The 24,985-nt window shown below is 39.2% G+C and overlaps 1 protein-coding gene and 1 long non-coding RNA gene across 2 annotated transcripts; one reads left to right on the top strand and one right to left on the bottom strand.

Moving 5' to 3' along the window:
• Window positions 1-647: 647 nt before the first annotated feature.
• Window positions 648-12,477, bottom strand: ugcg (UDP-glucose ceramide glucosyltransferase). Its single transcript, XM_071512404.1, has 10 exons — window positions 12,251-12,477; window positions 11,077-11,221; window positions 10,582-10,684; window positions 9,861-9,962; window positions 9,575-9,687; window positions 8,870-9,048; window positions 5,876-5,962; window positions 5,218-5,325; window positions 4,911-4,989; window positions 648-2,644 (listed from the first exon to the last, which is right to left on the bottom strand). Exons 1-10 carry the CDS (start codon window positions 12,346-12,348, stop codon window positions 2,474-2,476), a joined length of 1,185 nt encoding a protein of 394 aa, XP_071368505.1. The 5' UTR covers window positions 12,349-12,477; the 3' UTR covers window positions 648-2,473.
• A 2,415-nt stretch (window positions 12,478-14,892) lies between these two features.
• Window positions 14,893-16,564, top strand: LOC139638303 (uncharacterized). The gene is made up of 3 exons (XR_011694766.1): window positions 14,893-14,992; window positions 16,115-16,217; window positions 16,434-16,564. It is a non-coding gene; the product is annotated as an uncharacterized lncRNA (long non-coding RNA).
• The last annotated feature ends 8,421 nt before the right edge of the window (window positions 16,565-24,985 follow it).

Consider the following 24,985-nt stretch of genomic DNA (forward strand, 5'->3'; position numbering starts at 1 on the left):
TCTCCCTGAACTCCAAGTCAGTCTCAAGTCTAAATGTAGAACAGCAAGTCAAGTCAGAACAAATCAAGAGTCCAGTATCAATTTCATATCTTAAAGAAAACTAAATATCTGGGACTTTTCAATGCAATATGGTTTTAATAGGACAAAAACTTGGTAAGAGCATCATGAGTTTGATTTCTATAATCAGTTTCAACTTCGATAAATTCAATCATTCCATACAAATTCAGAAAACAGAATTTTCCATTCATTTGGTATAATTGAGTATAATTAATTAGCTTTCATTCAAGATTCATTTGGAATAATTAATGAGCTGTCATAGTTCCACTTGGCATAAATGAGTAATATTAATGAGTGTAATTAATGGGTATAATTACAGGTCTGAATTAAAGAGTTTTATTTGGTACACTTAATGAGCTGTCAGTTCAAAATTCATTTAGTATAATTCATGTGGTGGAATTTGTTATGTTAATGAGATGATCAAATATTCCATAACATGCCTTCTGCCTACCTTCTGACATCCAATGGCTGCGCTCCTTTTTATCCCTGCCCACTCAACTTCCTTCCCGGCCAATCAGGGAACATGACATATATATATGCAAATAACGTCATTAATATGTAAAGAAACATAAAAAAAAACACAATTTATTTTGATATAATAAAACTTTATTGTTTCCTGCGATGACGTCACAGACCCCAGCTGTGATTGGTCGGTGTTTTTACAACAAAAACAAAACAAAAACGACAGAAACGTATTCGATGATGGCGAGTATGTCCGACTGCGTTCTCTCCGATTTTTTTTTGAGTTTTTTTTTTGCGTTAGCATCAAGCTAAAAACAAAAGGAAAAACAGCTAGCATCAGCGTGTGCCGGGTTTGAGCGGAGAAAACGACGATGTCATCAACCAAAACTCGTTCATTTACAAAAAACAAAAACTGACGAAAACGTTGACACTTCTGTATTTACATTTGAGACGCTAACAACAACAAAATTATGGATTTACAATGTTAGAAAAATCGTCACACACACAGTGTCCAGTGATTTGACTCAAAAAGGGCGGGGCTTGTTGGCGGGAATCGGCGGCCATTTTAGAATCATTTTTTTCTTCCCGTTAGCGTTGTTAAAAGTTTTTTTTTTTCATTGGAATGAATGGGCAGAAAATGCTAACGATGATGCTAACCACTCTAAAGCTAACAACACTAAAGGAAAGAGAGATTGGATTCAAAATGTCACATTCAAAAATTAAAGTAAAAGTTAAAAAAAAATAGAAAGTAATGAAACAAAATTTAAATACAAATGCAAAAAAAAATAAAAAAAATCAAATAAAAAATAATGAAAGTACAAAAATGTAAAAAAAAAAAAAATTGTGCAAAAAAAAATTAAAAAAAAGGAGCTTAACCCTAACCATTAGCATTCAAAAAGGGGAAAATAAAAAAATCTAAATACAAAAACATTAATAAAAAAAATCTAAGTAAAATAAAAAAAATAAAACTCAAAGTAAAAAAAAAAAAGCAAATAGTCTTCAAAATAAAAGTACTCAAAATAATAAAAAAAATAAGTCATAAAAATAAAAATAATGAACTAAAAGATAAAGACGAAAATAAGATGATTTTGTTTGGAAATGTTTGATTTTTTTTTTTTATTACAAACAACAAAAAGTTCATGAAATGTTTTTGTTTTCTTTGTTTAGTCCCACTTCTTTTTTGTTAGACACACCGAAGTCACGGCCGTTTTCGCCAAACTTGGGGAAAAAAAAAGAATCAATCTGATTTTGATTAAAAAAAATTAAGAATAAAAATAAAAATCAGCCAATGAGGCGATTTGACTGAAATTCAATAATTTACCAAAAAAAAGAAAGAAAAAAAAAACGTCAAATGAGTAAAAAAACAAACAAAAAATCGAAATAATAAAAACAGAAGTTATAACAAAACAACAAAAAATGTTATTTCATAAATACAATAAATATTTTAAATTCAGGCAAATTCTTGCAGAAATTGAGTTTGCTTTGAAAATCATACATTTCAAATCTCACCTCATTGGCTGATTTTTTTTGTTTTATTATGTTTTTTACGGCTTTGTTTCCACGGCGATTTTGACGTCATTTGTGATTTTGTTTGCTGGCGAGAAAACTTATGCCAAAGCATCGCAAAAAACAAACAAAATTTCAGCCAATGAGGCAAGAAACTATCCACTTCCTGGAAACACTCTCCCCTCATTGGCTCATTGTTTTCCCGCTCGTTTTTGGTGAAAAAAAAAAAAAAGGGATTTACAAACTCCTCACATCTTTCTAACACTTTTTTTCCTGCTTTCTCATTGGCTCATTTGCACTTTGTTTACATTTTAAGAGCACCAGCATAACATAAATACACACACACACACACACACACACACATTAAAACAGGCCAATCTTTTTTAAAAAAAATTTAAAAAAACAGAAAAATGGAAAAGTCCGTCTCTTGTTTCCTGCTCTTTTTCCGTCACACGTCCAGGATCTCCTCGGCGGTGCCGCCGCAGCGTAACCGGTAGCGACCGGTCCGCCAGCTGATGGTCGGGTCCCACAATGCCGAGAGGAAGATCTGCACCGTCATGGACTCTCTGATGAACCAGGCCACGGCAAAGTCCAGTTTGGAGAAGCATAGCGGGCCACCCTGTGATATCAACGTTTAACAGCATGTTTGTTAGTAAAAAAAAAATCTAAAAATATAATTGACCTCCCTGTATGTTCATATTCAAATAAGTGTTAGCAGTTATGTTTATAAAAATGCATAAATATTATTAATTCACAAAACATGAAAGTGTTAGTACAGTTTGGAGAAATTTGGAGAATTTAATATTAGTATAAGTCATTTAAAAAAAAAGTCTACAAATATAATGGACCTCTGTGTAAGTTCATAATCATATAAATATGAATACTTGCATTCATTAAAAAATGTGGATATTGAATATTCATATATACATTTCGAAAGTTATAATTTATCTTATTGTGTTGTAATATTAATGTTCAAATTAATGTGAAAAATTAGACTAACAATAATACTGATAATCATTGCAGTCAGTCAGTCCGTACCTAATATTAACATTAATAGTACTAATAATAGCAACTAGCAACATGAATCCAAATAATGGTAATATTCCTAATAATGATGCTAGTCCTCATTACATATTAATGAGCTGTCAATAATTAATAGTTTAAACCCTCCTCATTACATATGAATGAGCCATCAGTACATAATATTTATTACAAGTACTACAAATAGTGATAATACTATGAATGTAAATAATTTTAATAATCTCAATCTCAATAATTATTCTAAACATTACTAATGCTCCTCTTCATTACATAATAAGCCGTCAATACGGGCCCTCATTTATCAAGAGTGCGTTAAATACAAATATGTGTGTAAACAAATATGTGTACGGCCATTTCTAAGCAAAGAGTCGGATTTATCAATTTGTACTTATGCTTGAGAACGTGTGTAAATTTAAGCACAGCTCTGACCTGCTGACACAGCACCAAGCGGTTGAAAATGAAAGACCACCAAGAACAACAGGAACAGACAATCGAATGAACAGGCATTTTCATAATTATTACTATAAAATTCCTTTGGCTTCAGTAGTTGAGACTAAAAGTGCATGTTATACCATTCATAAACAATTTGTTTATGAATGTTATACCATTCATAAACAATGCATATTGTTCAACTATATTATCTAGTCCATTTAAGCATACTGAATTAAATCGATTAATCATCAGGCAATCATAAAAGGCAACAATAAGACATTGATAGTTGTGCTCATCTTGCTTTGATGGATGATTTGGAGCGTTATGCACATGGAGCGATGAGGGGCGACTCAGTAGATTTTGTTTTATTGGACCTCTGCCCCACTGAGAGAAATATATTCAAATGAAAATTATCTATCACAATCCTGTGTCCGGAGTGTCCGGTCCACATGGGACAGGCCGGTCTCAGTCTGTTCTCTGCCTGTTGCAGCAATGTCCTTGTTGTCGACGACAATTATTTTGTATTCAGGTCAAAACTTTTTTTTTTTCTGCCACTGCTCTGCTGATAAAACTGTTTCATGCCGCCGCTCTCACCTGCTGACAGGCTGGATGTTTCTGCTTGTTTATCAATCTACCATCGAGTTCCAGAAAGTACTTTGTGGTGCCACAACCTCAGTTACTAATTTTTAATAATTTTAATAATTCAGTGTCTGCATCTGTAAATTCTTCCTCCTGCGTTCTTTGTCTGAGCCGTGTTCAGCACAGACGTGATATCAGTGACATTTCCTGCTGCATTTAAAGGGAAGGTTGTCACCATATATGGCCAATTGGGGGCGTAAATTTATGTTAATGAGCGGCTGTGCACGAGCATCATGGTGGTTTAGAACGTGTGGTATTTATCAAGGCAGGTTCCTTACAGGTGTGCGTACGCACGTTTGATAAATACCGATTTTTTTGTACTTCAGCACATTCTAAATTTTATTCGTAAGAGAGAATTTAGAACCTTTTCTACGCAATGTTGATAAATGAGGGCCCAGGACTCCAGTCAATAATATGAATCTAATGTTAATAATTTCAATAACCTCCACAATTATATTACTACCAATAACAATGACCTTCCCCATTACATAAAAGCTATTAGTAATACCTGCGCTCCAGTCTATGTCAGTAATGTTAATAAGAATCTGAAAAAAAACCCTGAATTTCAGTTTCTCAGTAAATCTAGTAAATAAAACTAATGACCCTCCTCATTACATATTAATGAGCTGTTACTGATACCTGCACTACAGCCAATGTCAGTACAGTAATGTTAATAGGAATCTGAAAATCTATATGAACAATCTGAATCAGTAATTAAACTAAATAATTCTAATGAGCCTGCTCATTACATATTAATAAGCTCTGAATATTACCTGCACTCCGGTCAGCTGGATGTAGTCGGCAATGAACCAGGCCAGACAGTGACACATGAAGAACACCATGATGTCCCACCTGCCCCACACACACACACACACACACACAGAGTAGTTACTAGACCCGCCCACTAGGCACGCGGCTGCCTCCTAGAATAGAACAGAATAGAATAGAATAGAATAGAACAGAATAGAATAGAATAGAATAGAATAGAATAGAATAGAACAGAATAGAACAGAATAGAATAGAATAGAATAGAATAGAATAGAATAGAACAGAACAGAATAGAATAGAATGGTTGTTTACCTGAAGACGTGGTGCGCTGCCCAGCCAATGATCAGACTGGCCAGGAAACACTCAGAGATTGGCTCGACAACAGTGAGCGGCAGCATGTTGATCCGCAGCTTGGCCCACCTGCATACAGGTAGCCACATGAGTATTTCCACTAGCCACATGAGTATTTCCACTAGCCACATGAGTATTTCCACTAGCCACATGAGTATTTCCACTAGCCACATCACTATCTCCACTAGCCACATGAGTATTTCCACTAGCCACATGACTATTTCCACTAGCCACATGACTATTTCCACTAGCCACATGAGTATTTCCACTAGCCACATCACTATCTCCACTAGCCACATGAGTATTTCCACTAGCCACATCACTATCTCCACTAGCCACATGAGTATTTCCACTAGCCACATGAGTATTTCCACTAGCCACATGACTATTTCCACTAGCCACATGAGTATTTCCACTAGCCACATGACTATTTCCACTAGCCACATGAGTATTTCCACTAGCCACATCACTATCTCCACTAGCCACATGAGTATTTCACTAGCCACATTAATAGTTCACTAGCCACATGCATATTTTCACTAGCCACATGAATATTTGCACTAGCCACATGCGTATTTGCACTAGCCACATGACAATCAGCTGACAGAGTGCTTGTCACCTGATCATACGGGACTGGAACTGGCCAATAGAATAAGAGCCGGAGTTCTGCAGCGCCACCTGTGTTGCCATGGAGAACTTCCAGCCTCTGAGGAGAGAAAGCAGCTGATTTGTTGAGGCCGTCCAATTAATGAATTAAACAGAAATCAAATTAAAAAAATAAAATAAAATCTATTAATACAAAAACACTTAAAATAGAATTCTATAAAACTATGAAACAATATTAAGAAAAATTTTAATCTGTAAAATTATAAAAATAAATTAATTAAAAAAACTAAATATACTAAAAAAAAAAAAAAAAAAAAAAAACTAGAACTACAAAAAAAGAACTACAAAAAATACTTCGAAAACTATTTGAAAATAATCTATAAAATTATAAAAGCAAAAGAAAATATTTTTTTTGATTACATCCAAAAACTAGAAAAAAAAATAGCCTAAACTTATTTTGAAATAAAGATTACAAAACTACAAAAATTCATTTCCAAAACTAATTCTAAAATAACCTTGAACACTATAAAAATAAAATTAGTTTTAAAATAACAGTAACCCTAAAACTAAAACACACTAAAACACAAAATACAAACAAAATGTAAAAATAATAATAAATAAAATAAACTTTATTTACATACTGTTTTAAAAAATAATTTTAAAATAAAACAGCACATTGTTATTTCTGTGAAGTCCTGTATTTATTGCCAAAGCACTGATCAGTATCACAGTTCAGGTGGAAAAAATATGATCATGTTGTGCTAAATGTTGATTAAAATGGTGCTTTAAATTTGAGCTGGTGCTCCTGAAAATGTCAGTAGGGAGCAGCAATACTCCTAGTGGAAAAAAGGAGCCCTGAATATGCTAGAAAGTATAAAAGAGCAAAAATAATGTTAAAATAACCTACAACACTATAAAAACAAAAAATGTTCAATTAACTTAACTTATAAAGAATGTTAAAAAATACACTATAAAAACTATATAAAAAAAAAAAAAGATGTAATAATAAACACCAAAAAATGAAAATGTTGAATTTACTTACACTTTATTTACTTATATTAAAATGTTAAAATACACTAGAACAGGGTATCTGCAGGTATCAGCAAATTGAATGTAATGCTTTTTAAGACATTTCATGGCACTCCGAGCCGTACCTGGCCACACCATTAAGGTTATACAAAAGCAGAATGTGAAAGCAAAACCAAGCACAGTCATGATGGGTCAGAAGAACTCCACCACTTTAGTGTTTTAACAATGGGAGTGCCACTGTAGTGATGAAAAAGAATGGAGTGGGAACAAATCAGTAGCATGACGCCCAGAGTGCATCGCTTCAATGATTTCTGACAGACCGCACAGTGGCTTCTCGCTCATTTATATCAACGACACGCAACCTGCCTGAAAATCTTTCTCTTCCAGCTATTGTTGGGAACATTTCCATTTTCCCATCTCTGGATTAGCTAGCTATCTCCTGTGCATCTGTATGTCTGCACTTTCCCACTCATATATCACACTCATTTCTCTCTAAAGTTCCCAAGCAGCCGGTAACGATGCATCAGTTTTGTTCCGACCTGAATCGGTCCGGCAGAATTATAAGGTTCCACGGTTCCTACGGTACGCCGACACAGACACACGCTAACTACTGGCTATAATAAACCACAATTAATATACAGATGTTTTTTAGAAATTCAAACAAGTAATTAGGTTAAGGGATCAGTAACATGGACCCTTCAGTAATATCTAACGGCAGCCCTAGGCTCTACTACATCGGCAGACTGTCCCAAGGAGGTTCTCCTCCACCAGTCACTGCCAGCTCCACCCAACCTCACCCCCCCCACACACTCCGCGCTGTCAGAAAGAAACACAGAGGAAACACTGGAGCTAACGTTTGCTATGGTGCGTGTGGCTAACTTCAGCTACATCATAAGTCGCTTACCTGTCCAATAAATGTAAGGCCGACTCGGCATCGCTCTTGTTTTCAGAGTCCTGCTCCTCCACCTTCACAGCAATATTCAGTCTGGTTTTGGAGCAGCTTTCTTACTGCGGGCCGTCGGGCTTTTTAAGCTTACTGCAGTTCTTTCTTTTGCACAAATGAAACTGAAAGAAGTCCCGAACTCAAGAGGGGCGCGGATCATGTCCGCCAAAACAGAGAGTACGGGCCAGACTGTTGTTTAGGTAACACTGAGGGAACGGTGGAGTGCCTGCCGTTGATCAACAACACTTGCAAACCCCCGCTGATTATGTTTATTTAGTGGTAACAAGCCAGTAAAACATTACAGATTATTGCTAAAATGATAAAGAAAATATTTAAGACCTCTGGGAATCTAATTTCAGACTTTTCAATGCCATTTAAGGCCTTAATTTTCGCAAAAATGATTTATTGCTTTTTCAGACTTTTTAATGACCTGCGGATACCCTGTAGAATACTAAAAACTACACTAAATAACCTATAAATCAAAATTACATTATAGTAAAATTTTAAATGAAAATATGTTTAAAAAAAAATTAAAATAACATAAAAATTTTAAATGGTTAAAACAATAAAAAAAAAATCCTAAAAAAAATAACTGTAAAAATATGTTCAAATAATTCTCCATCACACTATAAACAAAATCCCAAAAACTAGCCACATTACAATTTCACTAGCCACAGGACTGTTTCCATTAAAAATGGTTAAAACAATCTAAAAAAAAATATAAAGCCAAAACTCAAAAAAGATCAAATAAAAAAATACAAATTTTTACGAAAAACATTTTAAAAAAAATATTTAAGTAACCTGGAAAGCTATAAAAAAAATTAAATAGCCTTGACAATTTTAAAAAAAAGTTACTTTACAACTGCAAAATAAAATTAATGTTTAAATAACCTACAACACTATAAAAAACACAACTGTTAACCCATCAAACTATAATTGTTTTTAAACTTACACATCTTATCACACTGTAAAAATAATCCTAAAAACACTTTTTTAACCACGTATTCCCCGCTAACACTAAGCTGATGTGCTAACCTGTCAGCGATGGCTTTAGCCATGAAGTAATCCTCAGCGATGTATTGGGCGAAGGCGACCAATCCACCGGCCTGGTCCAGCACTTCCTTCCTCATCAGGCATGACATGCCGGTGACGCACTTGATCCCCGTCACGTTGGCCGAGATGTAGGAGCGGGGGTGCGACGTCCCAAAATACACCTGAGAGGACACAATTAGTATTAAAAAAGCTAGAAAATTACAATTCACTTCTGTTAGCATTAAAACAGGCTAGAAAACAGCATATTAGGATTCGATTGTGCTAGTGTTCAAATAAAGCTAAAAAAAATGTTAGCATTAGCATCAGTTAGCATTACAACAGCTAGAAAGACACTTTATCCCAGTAATGTTAGCTTTAGAACCACTGGCATTAGAAAAGTTATGGAAAAGTTAGAAAACAAATTCTGAGCGTCAGCATCTTTAGCATAAAGAAAATCCCAATTTCCATCTGGGCATTGACAATAAATAAAATGCCCAAATTCACCTGATGAACAAGCAAACAAAAACAGATGTGAACATGTAGCATTAGCATTCTTTACCATAAACAAACCTGGAAAACATATTAGTCCTAGCATTTAGCATGCATTTGGCCCACTAACCTGTATATTATCTATTAAGCTAGCGTTAGCATGGTTAGCATAATTAGTACGATTAGCACAGTTAGCACATTTAGCATGGTTAGCCTGACCTGCTCCAGCGTGGCGGCAAAGCCCGGCCGGTCAGCGACATACGGCAGACCGTGAACCAATCCCACACTCTCTGTCATCTGATTGGCCAGATCAGTCAGGGTGTCGGGTTTGACTGGAGAGAGAGAGAGAGAGAGAGAGAGAGAGAGAGAGAGAGAGAGAGAGAGAGAGAGAAATAAATCACAGATAATCAGCATAGAAAGAAACAACAGAATAATAAACAGAGAGAGAAAGAGAGATGATGAAAAAAGTAGAGAAAGGACAGAATAGAAGGAATAGAAGAGTCACCTCGGATGCCGCTGTCACAAATCCAGACTAGCTCGTACTTCGCTCCTTCGTAACCCGGCATCAAGTTGTTGATCTTGGGATTGATTCCCACCTTCTTTCCCCCTGTAGACATTGAGGAATCCTATAGTTATCCTATAGTTTTCTATAGTATTCCTATAGTAACTGACAACCCGGCTTCAGGTTGTTGATCTTGGGGTTGATTCCCACCTTTTCCCCCCTCAAACCATGGTGGAATCCTATAGTTACTTCCCAGATTTCCCCAAGGGGATTAATAAAGTGAGTCTATAGATTCTATGTAATTACAATATACTGTAGTTTCCCTATAGCTTTGCCCAAAAACATCAAAAGAATGACAAAAAACACCAAAAAACGTAAAAAAAAAAAAAAAAAAAAGAAAAAAACTAAGAAAAGACAGAAATACTGGCAAGAAACTGCCCCCAAAAAAACACCAAAAACCAAACAAGTGGGTGAAATAGTGCCAAGAAACAACAAAAGAAAATTACAAAAATGGATATAAAACACTGCAAAAAATGACAAAAATGGATGGCAACACTGCAAAATAACAAAGAAATGGTTAGAGTGGCAACCATATGTGAAAAATACGACAGGAGACAAAAAATTTACCAAAAAACAAGAACTTTGTGTCTATGGAGGAAACTCTTTCCCTCCTTCCCTTCCCTCCTTCCCTTCCCTCCTTCCCTTCCCTCCTTTCCTTCCTCACCTATAAACAGCCGGGCATCCACCTCCGGATATTTGCCCAGCAGCTTTTTGCAGACGTCAACAGCCGGGTCGTCCTGGTCCTGGACGCACAGCAGCAGCTCGTACTGCAGAGAGAGGGGGCGGAGCCAGAGTCAGAGAGGGTGGGGCCAGAGTCAGAGGGGGCGGAGCCAGAGTCAGAAGGGGCGGAGTCACGTTACAGCAGCTCGTTAAGCTCGTTGCGATCACGGTTTGGCGTTTTTCATCTCCCAAAATGAATAAATTGATTAAAAAAATGACTAAAAAAAATGAATAAAATCGATTCGTATACATAAAACAAATACAAAAAAATAATAATTTCAACGTGCTGCCCAAGTCTTTTGAGCTAAATATGTAATTACATCTTTTTTTTTTTTTAACATATGATTGTGAAGTCACGTGTTGATTAATATACATAAAACAAAGTCATACATATTTAAAATATTGTAAAATATAAAAAAATATATATATATATATTTACCTTGGGGTAATCCAGGGCAAAGAATGTTTCCAGGTTGCCGATGAGATTCGGGTCGACGCCCTTCAGCGGCTTCAGCAGCGACACGCCTGCCATCTTGGAAAAGGGCGCCGCGACCTCTGACCTCTTCCTGTTAAGATGGAGGCGGCTGTGGGGGGTTGGGGGAGTGGGGAAAAAGTCAGCTTTCATGCCAAAAAACACACATTTACAAAGTTTTTGGATTGTTTTTGAGGGCGAGTTTGTGAGAGAAAAGACCTGGAAAGTTGGTGGATTGAGTATTCCCGCCAAAAATACAAAGTTAACAATTTTTTGGGGTTGTTTTTTTGAAGAAATTTGGCTTCAGGGTTTGCCTTGAAAGTCCTGGAAAGTTTGGATTTGAGGAAACCCGATAGAACTCTATCAGCAAAATCAAATTAAAGGGTTTTTTAAAATGACTTTAAAGGCAATCCATTCCTTTTCAAAAACGTTCCAGGCTATTTTGAAATCACTATTAGTCAAGTGGTTTTGGAAAATCCCATGTTTCCCAACCTGACCGGTCTGGTTTATCCTTCAGGAACCCAATGCACCAGACTCTATTGAGAAATCTCTTACTTTTAAACTTCTTCGATTATCGGCACATACACACACGATAGAAAACAACTAAAGCATTCTTCTCAACCAATCGAATCTTACAGAAAATCCGGCACACATATATTCCATCAATCAGATCGTTATTCCAATAAGATATCAACTTTATTGCAGTTTGTTCCGGCTGCTCTCTGCCGCTCACCACGGTGTGTTTTGGTGGAAGAAAGCTAGTTAGGCTTCACATAGTTACCTGAAAGGCGAAATAAAGCCATTTCTACTGTTATGACCTCAGCTAGCTAGTTAGCTAACGAACACAAAATGAATGAGGTTCGCTAGCTAGAAGCTACGAAGGGAACCGAATGAGTGTAACGTTAATTAACTGAGCTGAGATAGCGGTTAGCCAGGAAGACGCCCAACAGCTAACAGTAACGTTAACCAAACACGGAGATTTAACGGCCGTAATGCAGCCACAAAGCTCCGGTTAAATCCCCCAATTCGCGATATTTCGTGATTTTAGAGTCAATGGAGATATTATGACAACACACCTAATAACAAGCCCGAGTTGCCGCTAGCTGGTTAGCTTAGCTAGCTAGCTTAGCGGTCCACTTACACATATATGATGGACATGAAGTGCATGAGCCACAGCACGAAGAACAAGATGAAGCCGAACACGGAGAGTCCCTGCATGGCGAGATCCAGCAGAGCCATGGCGGTCAGCGGGGGGCTGCCGGAGCGGGAGGCCGGCTCAGGGGGCGAGGAGCTCGGCTTGACTCTGCCAGCGGCTCCGGCGTCGGACCGGGAAGTGCGAAATGCGGGTCAGAGTGTGAGGCTGTCGGCTTGGCTAAGCTAGCGGGCCCGGCCTCCGGAGCGTCAGCGGCGAATTTCGAAGGACGAGTCCGGGTCAGGGTGTGCGGACGGACCGGGTGCTCAGGTCCAGGTCAGGGTGCGCGGTTCTGGGGCTTAACTCGGTCAGCAGACCCGGCCTCGGACAGTCAGCTGACAACACCAGGGGCGGGGGCGAGGGGGGGGGCGAGAACACGACGTCCGGTTTTCTTTCAAAATAAAAGCCCCGTGTTAAACGTGTATTACTGATTAATACTCAAAATCGGGGACGTAGCAAGGAATTCTGCCCCCCTGAAAGAATAGTGCTCTGTTTTGTTATGTTTTTTTAATAAAAATACATTAAGTATTTTTTATATAAATGGCATATTTAATGCAGTGAGTTAATACTCAACTTGAATATAGAGGTCATATCCATTTTCCTCACTGCTCAATCTGTCTTCTCTATTCTTTTACACATGCTTCTCTGCAAATGACTAACAGCATAATGCTGATATACTACTAGTACCAAATCAAGACAAGAGAAATTATTCCATATCTATGGAAGCCCAAGCCCTAAAAGGCCACAATATTCATATATTTTATTTACTCAGTTTTCCCGTGATAACGAGTTAATAGGCAGCAGGGGGTGCTGTCTCCCTGCAATGGGCAGATTAATCAGAGACTGTTGCCTACACCTGCGATGGATGACAGGCAGGGTGAGGGCCGCTGAGAACTGAAACAGAGAGACGGTCTTGGGCTGCAGGGTTGGCCGGGGAGCGTTTTGTGTGTCCGTGCAGCTCGGTACTCTCTCTGGAGGGGAGGTGGGGGGGGAAGCTGGCTCCGGTGTACCGACCACCGCTCTCCAGCTCTGTTTCCAGCAGCGGCGTGCCGCGGTCTGCTGTGGCCTCGCCCTGTCCTGTGCCGCCCGGCGAAGCCGTGATTCCCCGAGGAGTCGGACGGCGCCACAAGCTCAGACCCCGGGGGAAGGTCTCGCCAATCGGGCGAGTTGAGTATTCCTTGCACACATTCCATGTTTGTTTGTATGGTCCTGTCCTTGTCTTATTGTCTTTGGTTTTAGCGGTCTTAATTTGCAGTGGGGAGCCGGTAGGGAAAAGCTGCGGGGAGTTATTGCTCATGTGGGGGAGAAGGTTGGGTTTCTTCCTGTTTAGCTAGTTCATCACAGGCTTTAAGGTTTGCAGTGAAGTTTGTAGTGCAGTGTGCTGTGCAGTGATTTGCTGTGGGCTGTTCCCAATTGTGTGGCAGAGTGACGCTCATCCTCAGCAGAAGCTGGGAGCAATGAAGAGAAGAAAAAAAACCTTATAGAACGCATACGACATAAAATGAAACTTCCAAGTTCTGGCCAGACAACAACAAGCTTTCCAAATCATACTCGCCAAGGACTTGGTTTGGGGCACAAGAACACTGAAGGAAAATAGAACTGGGTTGGATGAATCATCAAGCTGGTAATTTCAAGCAGGTTAGATGACCGACTGGTGGGGGCACAAGAGAGATTATTGCCAGGAAAGATGAAACTGTGAACAAACTTTTACGGGATGGGAAGAAAATATTTTTTCGCAAGGGGAAATCTACAAAAGGAAGAGTGGAGGACTTTGACTTCACACGTGTTATGGACTCGGAGGAGCACTTATGGCACACTCACAGTTGGGAAGTTGTACGATATAACTCATCATAAAATACTTTGTTTGTACATTTGTTCAAAGAAAAAACAAAGTGATTATTTAAGATTTAAGTGACTCATCAGAACAAGTGGAATCACCAGAGAGATCCCACACAGCAGAGTCCCCCACCCTGCCAGATCTTTCTCCCAAATCCTGCTCCCATAACATGTCACCTCAGTGTCACCTCTCTGTCCTTTCACCTTTGTCTAGCTCCAGCCCTTACATGAGTGCAAGTGTAGGCCATAAGGTGAACTAAGAAAAAGTGGCTAGAAAGTGATTTTTGTTCCCACACCTGGGCACTACTTTTTAAATGCGTTTTTGCATAGACAACACCCTTATGGACTTTGTGTTAAAAGTTCTCCGCAAAATATCCTGCAGTTTTTTGTCACGATCCATAAATGTATATAAATGTGAATTAAAAAAAACAAAAACCTTATGCTGCTGGTTTTGCTCGTAATTTCATTTATATTCATTTTAGCAACACAAAATATCTCTCAAACTGACATTTATACACAGCAAATTCAAAAGTGTTAAATTTCCAGTGTTGGTGTTGTATGTTAAAAATACAGTGTTAATTCAACACTTGCTTAGTTTAATTCAACTATTTGAGAGTTGATTCCTCAAAAGAGTTGGTGTTAATCCAGGGAGTTAAATCCAAATAACACTGTTGAGTGTTCATTTTAAAATCAACACTCAACAGTGTTACTCCCAGAATCCCAACGGACCTGTGACGTGTTTGTCTGAAGAGCGGGACGACTCCGAGTCAGGTCAGGTCAGACTGGAGCGGCATCGGCAGAGGACGTTTGAGGGCGACTTTCTTTTCACCTGCAGACTTCACGGAGTATCTTCCTGTAAGTAAACGAACGGCGCCCTGTCCATTTAATAATACTTTGTATGCAGTATTTTGACGTTATATGTGCCGAACGCAGAGACTGTAAAAAAACGTCTTGTCTAAGTCCCATGTGGGTTAGCCAGACTGTAAAGTGGTTAGCATGGTGATTGTTGGATGATATTTTTTCAAGGGTGCATTAATCAATTTGCTTAATGTAAGTATAGGCTACACGTTCGGATAACACGGTGTATGATGTTAATTAAACATTTTTTAGTTAGCTAAAGTCAGAGCGCCGCTCTGGCTAAAGTTAGCTAAAATGACGTAGCACAAGGCCCAGGTTAACGATTTCTGTCGGAAAAAATGCCATGTGCGCCTGCGGTAATTAATTGGTCTTGTCTCGATGAAAATGCCAGGCGATAGAGAGCCGGGGCTGGGCCGAGTGGTTGGGCTCCTGCCTGCCCAGACTGCTGCTAATGCTAAAAGTCAGGCTAGCTTTGTTAGCCGGGTAAATTAGCACGTGGCTGCTGTAACGTTATGCTTCCTGGAGAAACAGACACCAGACCACCTGGCCTGCCACACGGCGCTCTGCTCTTACGAGCATGAGTAGTTTATGTAATTATTTCATTTTATCAATTTATTTCTAACTTTTGGGAAAAGTTTATATAGTTATATACAGTTTTAGATTCTCAATCTAGCCGCAGCTAATATTTATACCGGAGTCACACACACACCCCTCAGCTGCTGCTATGATAGTAAGTGTCTGAAATATCTGAGTTTTTTCTGTAATTTAAGTTGATGTAACAGTGTTTTAACGTTAGCTATCTATGCATGTGAACAGTAGCGTTGCTGTGGTGTTTATTGACGTTAATTTGCCAACCTAACAGAGAAGAGTTGATCATGTATCTTTGTGTTTATGGATAAGTGTTGGTGTTAGCAGGAGAAGTAGGCAGTCATGACGGCAGGCAGGCTCAACTGCCTCTGTTGTCCAGGTAGAGACGAGGTTGCATAGTGAGTAACGTTTCAAAGAATATACTCGGTTGAACTCAAGGCGAGAAAAAATCTTAATGTCTCTCCACATCCATGGTCAACATATTGAAAATGATGACGTAGTGCGTGTGTCTCTTCTTCTTTTTTTCTGTAGTTCGTCATGTTGGTGAAGGTGAAATTTGGAGAGACTCAGAAGTATGTCAAAGTGGCTGAGACTGGAGATGGCTATGATGACTTCAACACATTTCTTCAGAAAGGTTGGCATCGTTTTTAATTGAGCAGAGAAATTGAGTAATTGCAATAATATCTACTGAAATGATGTGATATGTAAATGTCTCATATTATGGAGTGGTGTTTATGATAGCTAATGGTAATACCCTGTGTGTCCTTGACCCAAAATGTTAGGAAAAACAAGTATAGCAAATTTCTTATTGTAATTTTTCCATTGCTCTGAGTTAATTTTTTTTTATCAGTCATTCAAAAGCTAGATCTTCCACTTGAGACTGAGCTGCACTTGACAGATGGAACAGGGACAGAAATCGATGAAGATGTGTTTGAGGAGCTTTTGCAAGCAGGGAACCTTATTGTTAGGGTGGAAACTGAGAAGTCAACAGGTGAGACTCAGACTTGTGAGGCCAGGAGTGGATCATCAATATTAAAGAGATTTGTGTGGAGTACTCATTCTTTTTTCATTGTGTATACATTTTTTTACTCTTTACAGTTTTGCTTCATGATGATCTTTCATATACTTCGTTCGTCTAAACCCACTCAGGTGGGTTTGGTTAATTTCTTCTTTCTTCTCTTTAAAATTATATGATGTGAATATGTCAGACATTTTCTTCTGTTTTTCCCCTAGGCTGGGACAGTGACTTATCAAGCATTCTGCTGTTGGTTCACCTGCTGCCGCCCACGTCCAAAGGCCACAAAAAGAGTCCAAAAATCAGCGCAAGCCAAGCCGAAGACCATGTTGTTCGATATTTGCAGGTAAGTAAATAGAAATGTAACCATGCAGAGCTGTTTGACTAATCTTGTGATTGTTTCTAGGTTAACAATTATCAATTTACAAAAACGCTGTGGTATGCCATCTCCATTTTGGAAAGGCTGCAGATAACATGATTAACCAATCAACATTTCCTTTAACAGATAACAATAACTGACCAATTAATTAAAAAACAACTCCCAATGCATAATTACATAATTATGCAAATAATTATTATAAAATTCCACTTGTGCCTTTAGTCATATTTCACAGTTTATTTCATGATTTTCTCATAATTCTTATTTACATTTTGTTCAAGAGTGGAGCCAGTGTGGAAATCTTCCTTGCTGGTGTGGCACCAGGTCAGCCCTTCCTGCTGTGTGTGGGTCAAAAGAAGAACAGCATCCAACATTACTACATCATCATTGACCACAAGGCCATACCATGCAAGGCGCAGACATCTTTGTCAGCTTTTGATGAGCTGTTCAAAGCACACTTCATCTTCAGTCTCAACTACCACGAATCCCTCCTCAACTTCTATACATTCATCCAAACCACAGTTTTTAACATTGACGTGGGAAGTGCCAAGGAAAGTCCCAGAGTCAAGGAGCTCAGAGCAAGATTTTTGCACGACGCTTGAGGTGATAAATATCCCTGGATGCAAATATGTTTCTTTGTTACGTCTGTAAAGCACACCACAAAAGTTCTACACTGCTTTGCAAGCATTTAAGACTCCAACACGGCCTATATCCTGGGAAGAGGTTACGTTTAAAATGTGGACAGCCGGGATGTTGTTTATCATTTTGCACATATTCAGGTTTCACGAAGCATCTTGTGCATTCCCATGGAGATGTTCCTGTGACTAATACTGATGACAATGTGGACATGCAGAATGAATATAGTGAGCCCTCAACCTCACTAGCACTTACAGACTCTCCAACTAGCCAGCCCCAGCTCTCTACTCCATCACCTGTGAACAATAATCTTGTGTTAAACATGTGTGCTTCTGTTGTAGCACAGTTGCAAGCATCTGGTGTTGCTGAGAGCACAGTCCAAGCAATGGTGGGGTCCATGGAGGATCTTGTAAATGACATTCATACACAAGCGAAAGAGGCAGTTCTCAGCTGTACTACAGAAATTCAAGGCACAGATTTTGAAAAGAAGGTGGAAAAGTGTTTTGATGAACTAGAAAATCCGTTCTCAACCTTGAACACAAGAGTGAAACGACAGAAGTTCTTTGAGGAAAAGTGGGAAATTGTTGAACCTGTTGAATATGTTCTTGGAGTGCGGTTTGATGTTCGCAGGGATCACACAACAGGAATTTACAGTCAGGTCCCTGTAACGGATAAATTTGTGTATACACCCATCCTGGGAACTCTCAAGTCTATGTTCAAGAACACTGAATTGTGTGAAAGTTTCTTGCAAGCCAAGCATCAAGAAGAAGGTGTTTATAAAGACATATGTGATGGTTCATACTTCAGGAATAGTGTTTTGTTTTCCCAGAACAAACATGCTCTACAGATTCAACTCTATTTTGATGAGTCTGAGACAGCAAATCCCTTAGGTTCAAAGAAAGGGATCCACAAACTTGGTTGCATTTACTTTATATTGAGGAACCTGCCCCCAAAATATAATTCTGTGTTGATGAATATACATGTTGTTGCACTCTTTCACTCACAAGACCTGAAGACTTATGGATTTGATGACATCTTAAAACCTCTTGTTGATGATCTTAAAATACTTGAAACACAAGGAATTGAGGTGCCTTTCTCAGACTCACCTTTACTTGGTTCTGTTATACAAGTAACAGGTGACAACCTAGGCTTACATGGACTGTTCGGTTTTGTCGAGTCCTTCAGCGCTACCTATTACTGTAGATTTTGTTTGACAAGTAAGGCTGAGGCACAGTCTATGTTTACTGAAGATGATCCTGGCATGATTTTTCGAACAAAAGAAATACATGCAGAACATTGTGCAGCTCTACAGGAAAATCCTATGTTGAGTTCAACATTTGGTGTCAAAAAGACATGCTTGCTCAATACATTGCATTTTTTCCACACGTCTGACAACTATGCAGTTGACATTATGCACGACTTACTTGAAGGGGTTGTACAGTACGAACTCAAACTTATCTTTCAATATCTTGTCAACCAAAAGTATCTGTCTTTGGAAGAGTTGTCACAGAGGATCCAAAGTTTCAACTATGGGTATATTGAGAGAAAAAATAGACCAAGCGGGTTGAAAATGGATGATGCCAGCAAGGACCTTGGTCTCAATGCAATACAGTCGTGGTGTCTTGTGAGAAATGCTCCTCTTATTTTTGGTGATGTATTGGAAAGAAATAACTGTTACTGGAATCTGCTCCTCCTTTTGATTCAGATTGTGAACATTGTTTTTTCACCTGTTGTAACTAATGGTATGACATACTTTTTGAAGCACTTGATTAAGGACCACCACAAGCTATTTAAATCTTTGTTTTCAGAGAAAAGATTGATTCCAAAGCATCATTTTATGTTACATTATCCGCGTTGTATTAGGAAAATAGGTCCACTCCTTCATGTATGGTGTATGAGGTTTGAAGCCAAACATAATTTTTTTAAAAGATCAGTGAAAAATTTCAAGAATATCACAAAAGCACTGATGAAACAACACCAGAGACAGCTAGCTTACCACTGGGAGAATTTTGATTTTCAGAGATTTGAGTTTGGTCCAGTGAAAAGAGAAACTATTGATAGCTTGGAAGGAGGTGATATTTTATGTTCTGTATTTAATGCAAATGCATACTGTGAAGTGTCAACCACTAATTGGGTGAAGAACTATGGAACAGAATATCAGATTGGTATGTTTGTTTGCACAGGAACAAATATGGACGATCCTGTTTTCAGAAAGATCACAAACATTCTTGTACATCAGGAGCAAGCTTTTATTTTGACATGCAGAGTGGACACTCTTTATTTTGATGATCATTTCAGTGCATACTGTATCGATGAGAGAGCAGATTCATTTTCTGTTTTTCCAGTTAAGGAGTTGATTTATTACAGACCCTATGACAAACAGTTTTCTAATGAGATGAGTGAAAAATGTTATATTGTGCCACATTGTCATATTGTGTGACCTGTGTTGGTCATTGTTGGATATTGCAAAGACAGTGCTGTTTTTTTATGTGATGTGCTTGTTTGAAATAAATACAGACTGATTCAAACTGCAACTACTGTGGTTTTATTTGTTTATTAGTAGTAGTAGTAGTAGTAGTAGATTTAACACCATCCATAGTGTTAATATATTGAATCTTATTCAGTGTTAAAACAACACAATGGTAGTGTTAATTTTTGACACTACACACTAGTGTTGGGTAAATTCAACACTGGTGAGTGTTAAATTTCAACTATTTACAGTGTTGTTTCAACACTGTCATGTTTAACACTATCAAAAGTGTTATTTTAACTCGATCTAGTGTGGCGCAATATAGACACTTTTAAAGTGTTGAATTTAACTCCCTGGGAGTTGAATTAACACTTCTGAATTTGCTGTGCACCACCGTCCATCCCTCCTCAAAACGCCCCATGATTGGCGCTCAGTTCGCCTTTGTTATCCCTTATTTTGGTTTTTAGTTGGTTGTTATAGATAATAGTGTAAATATACCTTTAATTCTATTTATTTATAGTGATATAATATAATAATAATAATATATAGTATTATATATCAATACCTAGTGTACCTTTTATTGTATATAACTTATTGGTAATTCTCTATACAGGTATTATAAATCAACTTATATTAGTGTATATATCTCTATTAAATAAAACAATAAAAAAATAAAAGTCAAATAAAATAAATCAAGCTAATTCCCAATATCAAAGAAACTCGTGTGCCCAAGCGACGTTTCGACCTGAAATAGGTCTTCTTCAGGCTATGGCACACAAATTATAAACCCACAATTTCTATCGAGAGACAGAAGTGCAATGTTCGGCTTTCCAACTGCTCTCCACGAAGGTCTGAGCAAGAATGAGCTCTGAGCAGCTCTGCTCCTTTTATAACCTCTCCTTCGTGAAAAGATTCGTGTTTTCCTTTTTGGTCACTCCCCCTTGGTTTAAACCACTTTTAATGTTTCCAATGTTTTTAGAAATATACAATGATGTAGATAGATATTTTAATGCTGTAATGTTTTTTAATCGTTTTTAAGGTTTTTTAATGTTTTTTAATCGTTTTTTAAGGTTTTTTAATGATTTTAATGTATTTAAATGCTTTTTAATTGTTTTTTAAGGGCTTAAAGGGTTTTAAAATTTCTACTGTATCAGGGGCATAATGTTGTTCAATGGTTTTAATCCTAATTAACGTATTTAGTGTATTTATTAATGTTTTTAATGTCTTCCACGGTTTTTTAATCCGTTTTCGATCCAAAAGGGGCGGAGTTAGGGTTGGGAAAGGGAAAGGGGTTGGGTTTAGGTAAGGAGAGTGGGAGGGGTTGGGGTTAGGAAGAGGGAGGGGGTTGGGATTAGGTCAGGGAAGTGGAAGAGGTGGGATTAGGGAAAGGGGCGGGGCCAGGGTTAGGAAAGGGATGGGAAAGGTGGGGGTTGGGTTTAGGTAAGGAGAGTGGGAGGGGTTGGGGTTAGGAAGAGGGAGGGGGTTGGGATTAGGTCAGGGATGTGGAGGAGGTTGGGATTAGGGAAAGGGGCGGGGTCAGGGTTAGGAAAGGGGATGGGAAAGGTGGGGGTTGGGTTTAGGTAAGGAAAGTGGGAGGGGTTGGGGTTAGGAAGAGGGAGGGGGTTGGGATTAGGCCAGGGAGGTGGAGGAGGTTGGGATTAGGGAAAGGGGCGGGGTCAGGGTTAGGAAAGGGGATGGGAAAGGTGGGGGTTGGGTTTAGGTGAGGAAAGTGGGAGGGGTTAAGGTGAGGAAGAGGGAGGGGGTTGGGGTTAGGCTAAGGAAGGGAGGGGTTGGGTTAAGGGTGAGGAAAGGGGAGGGGTTAGAGATGGGGACGGGAAGGTGTTGGGGTTAGGGTTAGGGTTAGGGTTAGGGTTAGGGTTAGGGTTAGGGTTAGGGTTTAGGGTTAGGGTTAGGGTTAGGGTTAGGGTTAGGGTTAGGGTTAGGGTTAGGGTTAGGGTTAGGGTTAGGGTTAGGATAAGGGGTAAAAACGATGGTAGTTATGGCCCTTTTTGCTCTAAAACGCTGGTAAAAGGTCCAAACAAGTTGAAAATACATACCTACCCTATTTCGGGGGCGGGGAATCGAACGGAAGTGGTCCCATCTTTTTATTCCAACCGGAAGTGCGTCAAAATTGAAAAGGGCCATTTGGGGCCATCCGATTTTTGCCCATAGCGCCCGAACGAAAGGTCGTAGGTCAAATATTCCTTTACCTACCCCCCCAAAGTCACATAAGAGCTTTCCAATGCGCCCAGACTCGACCTTGTACGACCTTCCGTTCAAAAGTTATAGCGTTTTTAAATTTTTACATTGATTTTTGACATTTTCTGAAAAATTGACTAAGTGCCACGCCCAAAAAAGTTCCCCCAGAAAGTGTCTAGGAGCACGTTTCAGGCCATTTGGAGTCGATTGGACACTACTTGTAGTGAACTTTTTTCAAAACTTTACTTGACTAATTGTGAAAATTTCACTTAGTGCAGTGACTCGGTTGAGTTCAGGCACCAGTAAGGGAGTGGTTGAGGTTAGAGTTTGGGTCATGTATAGAGTTAGATAGTCAGATAACTGTATTAAAATAGAAAAACACTAATTATCATAGAAAACATGGAAACTATAAGAAAATGCAAGTATTATAGGACCCTATAGTAATTTATAGGGAGGGGGGGAGGGGGGGGAGGGGTGGGAGGTGTTGTCTCTTCGAGTTCCAGCTTGGAACTGAATGTGGCTCAGTCGGTGCTTCGCTTATATAGGGCGTGGCTACAAGGAAAACATTCAATTTAGTTTTCAAAATAAAAGAAAAAGATAAAAAATAGGGTTTTTCTTGAATAACTTTTTTTGTGAAGGTCGTATCGACTCGGAACCAAGCTCCGCCCATAGGTTTTAAGGGACGCCCGATCCAACGGTACCACCCCCGACTTTCTACGACCACCGGAAGCGGTAGCTGCCATTGACATCCCATTCATTTTCAGCAAAACAGGGCGTGTCCACAAGGGGGCGGAGTTGGCAAGCTCCACCTAGGTGTTTCAAGGGACGCCCGATCCAACGGTACCACCCCCGACTTCCTACGACCACCGGAAGGGGTCGCTGCCATTCATTTTCACCAAGTGGGCGAAATACAGGGCGTGTCCACAAGGGGGCGGGGTCGAGAGGGTTTTTCGTGAATAACTTTTGTTCCGAAGGTCGTATCGACTCGGAACCAAGCTCCACCTAGGGGTTTTAAGGGACGCCCGATCCAACGGTACCACCCCCGACTTCCTACGACCACCGGAAGCGGTAGCTGCCATTGACTTCCCATTCATTTTCACCAGCGAGTGTAATACAGGGCGTGTCCACAGGGGGCGGGGTTGGTTAGGGTTAGGTCTTAGTTATATATCACGTGACTCTCCCCACATTGTAGGGTTAGGGTTAGGGTTAGGGTTAGGGTTAGGGTTAGGGTTAGGTCTTAGTTATATATCACGTGACTCTCCCCACATTGTCCAACGACTCTGCAGTTGATGGAGAGCCACTCGCAAGGCACTGGCCGGCGCATGTCACTCAGATGTCCCATCTGGGTGGGACTCCATTTATCGGCGTTAAGATCCGACCGTATTAGGGAGGGTTTGGGTGACAGGGTTTCTGTCTGGATGTGTTGCGGTTGGATGAAAGTCCAATCACGGGGAGTCGGGTGTTGGTTCAGAGTTAGGGTTAGGGGGAGAAAACTGAACCCGTCCCCGAAACGGGGCGGGAGGTGCACGGGCCATCCCCCAGCGGTCTCGCCCCCCTGTGGGTGGACGGCGTTGGCGTCTTCCGCCGTATCCCACCACCGTCCATCCCTCCTCAAAACGCCCCATGATTGGCGCTCAGTTCGCCTTTGTTATCCCTTATTTTGGTTTTTAGTTGGTTGTTATAGATAATAGTGTAAATATACCTTTAATTCTATTTATTTATAGTGATATAATATAATAATAATAATATATAGTATTATATATCAATACCTAGTGTACCTTTTATTGTATATAACTTATTGGTAATTCTCTATACAGGTATTATAAATCAACTTATATTAGTGTATATATCTCTATTAAATAAAACAATAAAAAAATAAAAGTCAAATAAAATAAATCAAGCTAATTCCCAATATCAAAGAAACTCGTGTGCCCAAGCGACGTTTCGACCTGAAATAGGTCTTCTTCAGGCTATGGCACACAAATTATAAACCCACAATTTCTATCGAGAGACAGAAGTGCAATGTTCGGCTTTCCAACTGCTCTCCACGAAGGTCTGAGCAAGAATGAGCTCTGAGCAGCTCTGCTCCTTTTATAACCTCTCCTTCGTGAAAAGATTCGTGTTTTCCTTTTTGGTCACTCCCCCTTGGTTTAAACCACTTTTAATGTTTCCAATGTTTTTAGAAATATACAATGATGTAGATATTTTAATGCTGTAATGTTTTTTAATCGTTTTTAAGGTTTTTTAATGTTTTTTAATCGTTTTTTAAGGTTTTTTAATGATTTTAATGTATTTAAATGCTTTTTAATTGTTTTTTAAGGGCTTAAAGGGTTTTAAAATTTCTACTGTATCAGGGGCATAATGTTGTTCAATGGTTTTAATCCTAATTAACGTATTTAGTGTATTTATTAATGTTTTTAATGTCTTCCACGGTTTTTTAATCCGTTTTCGATCCAAAAGGGGCGGAGTTAGGGTTGGGAAAGGGAAAGGGGTTGGGTTTAGGTAAGGAGAGTGGGAGGGGTTGGGGTTAGGAAGAGGGAGGGGGTTGGGATTAGGTCAGGGAAGTGGAAGAGGTTGGGATTAGGGAAAGGGGCGGGGCCAGGGTTAGGAAAGGGGATGGGAAAGGTGGGGGTTGGGTTTAGGTAAGGAGAGTGGGAGGGGTTGGGGTTAGGAAGAGGGAGGGGGTTGGGATTAGGTCAGGGA

The sequence above is a fragment of the Centroberyx affinis genome, unplaced genomic scaffold (genome assembly GCF_046629955.1).
Source record: "Centroberyx affinis isolate AG114_WGS23_722 - 3 ecotype Tasmania unplaced genomic scaffold, CSIRO-AGI_Caff_v1 ptg006253l_1, whole genome shotgun sequence".
Classification (NCBI taxonomy): domain Eukaryota; kingdom Metazoa; phylum Chordata; class Actinopteri; order Beryciformes; family Berycidae; genus Centroberyx; species Centroberyx affinis.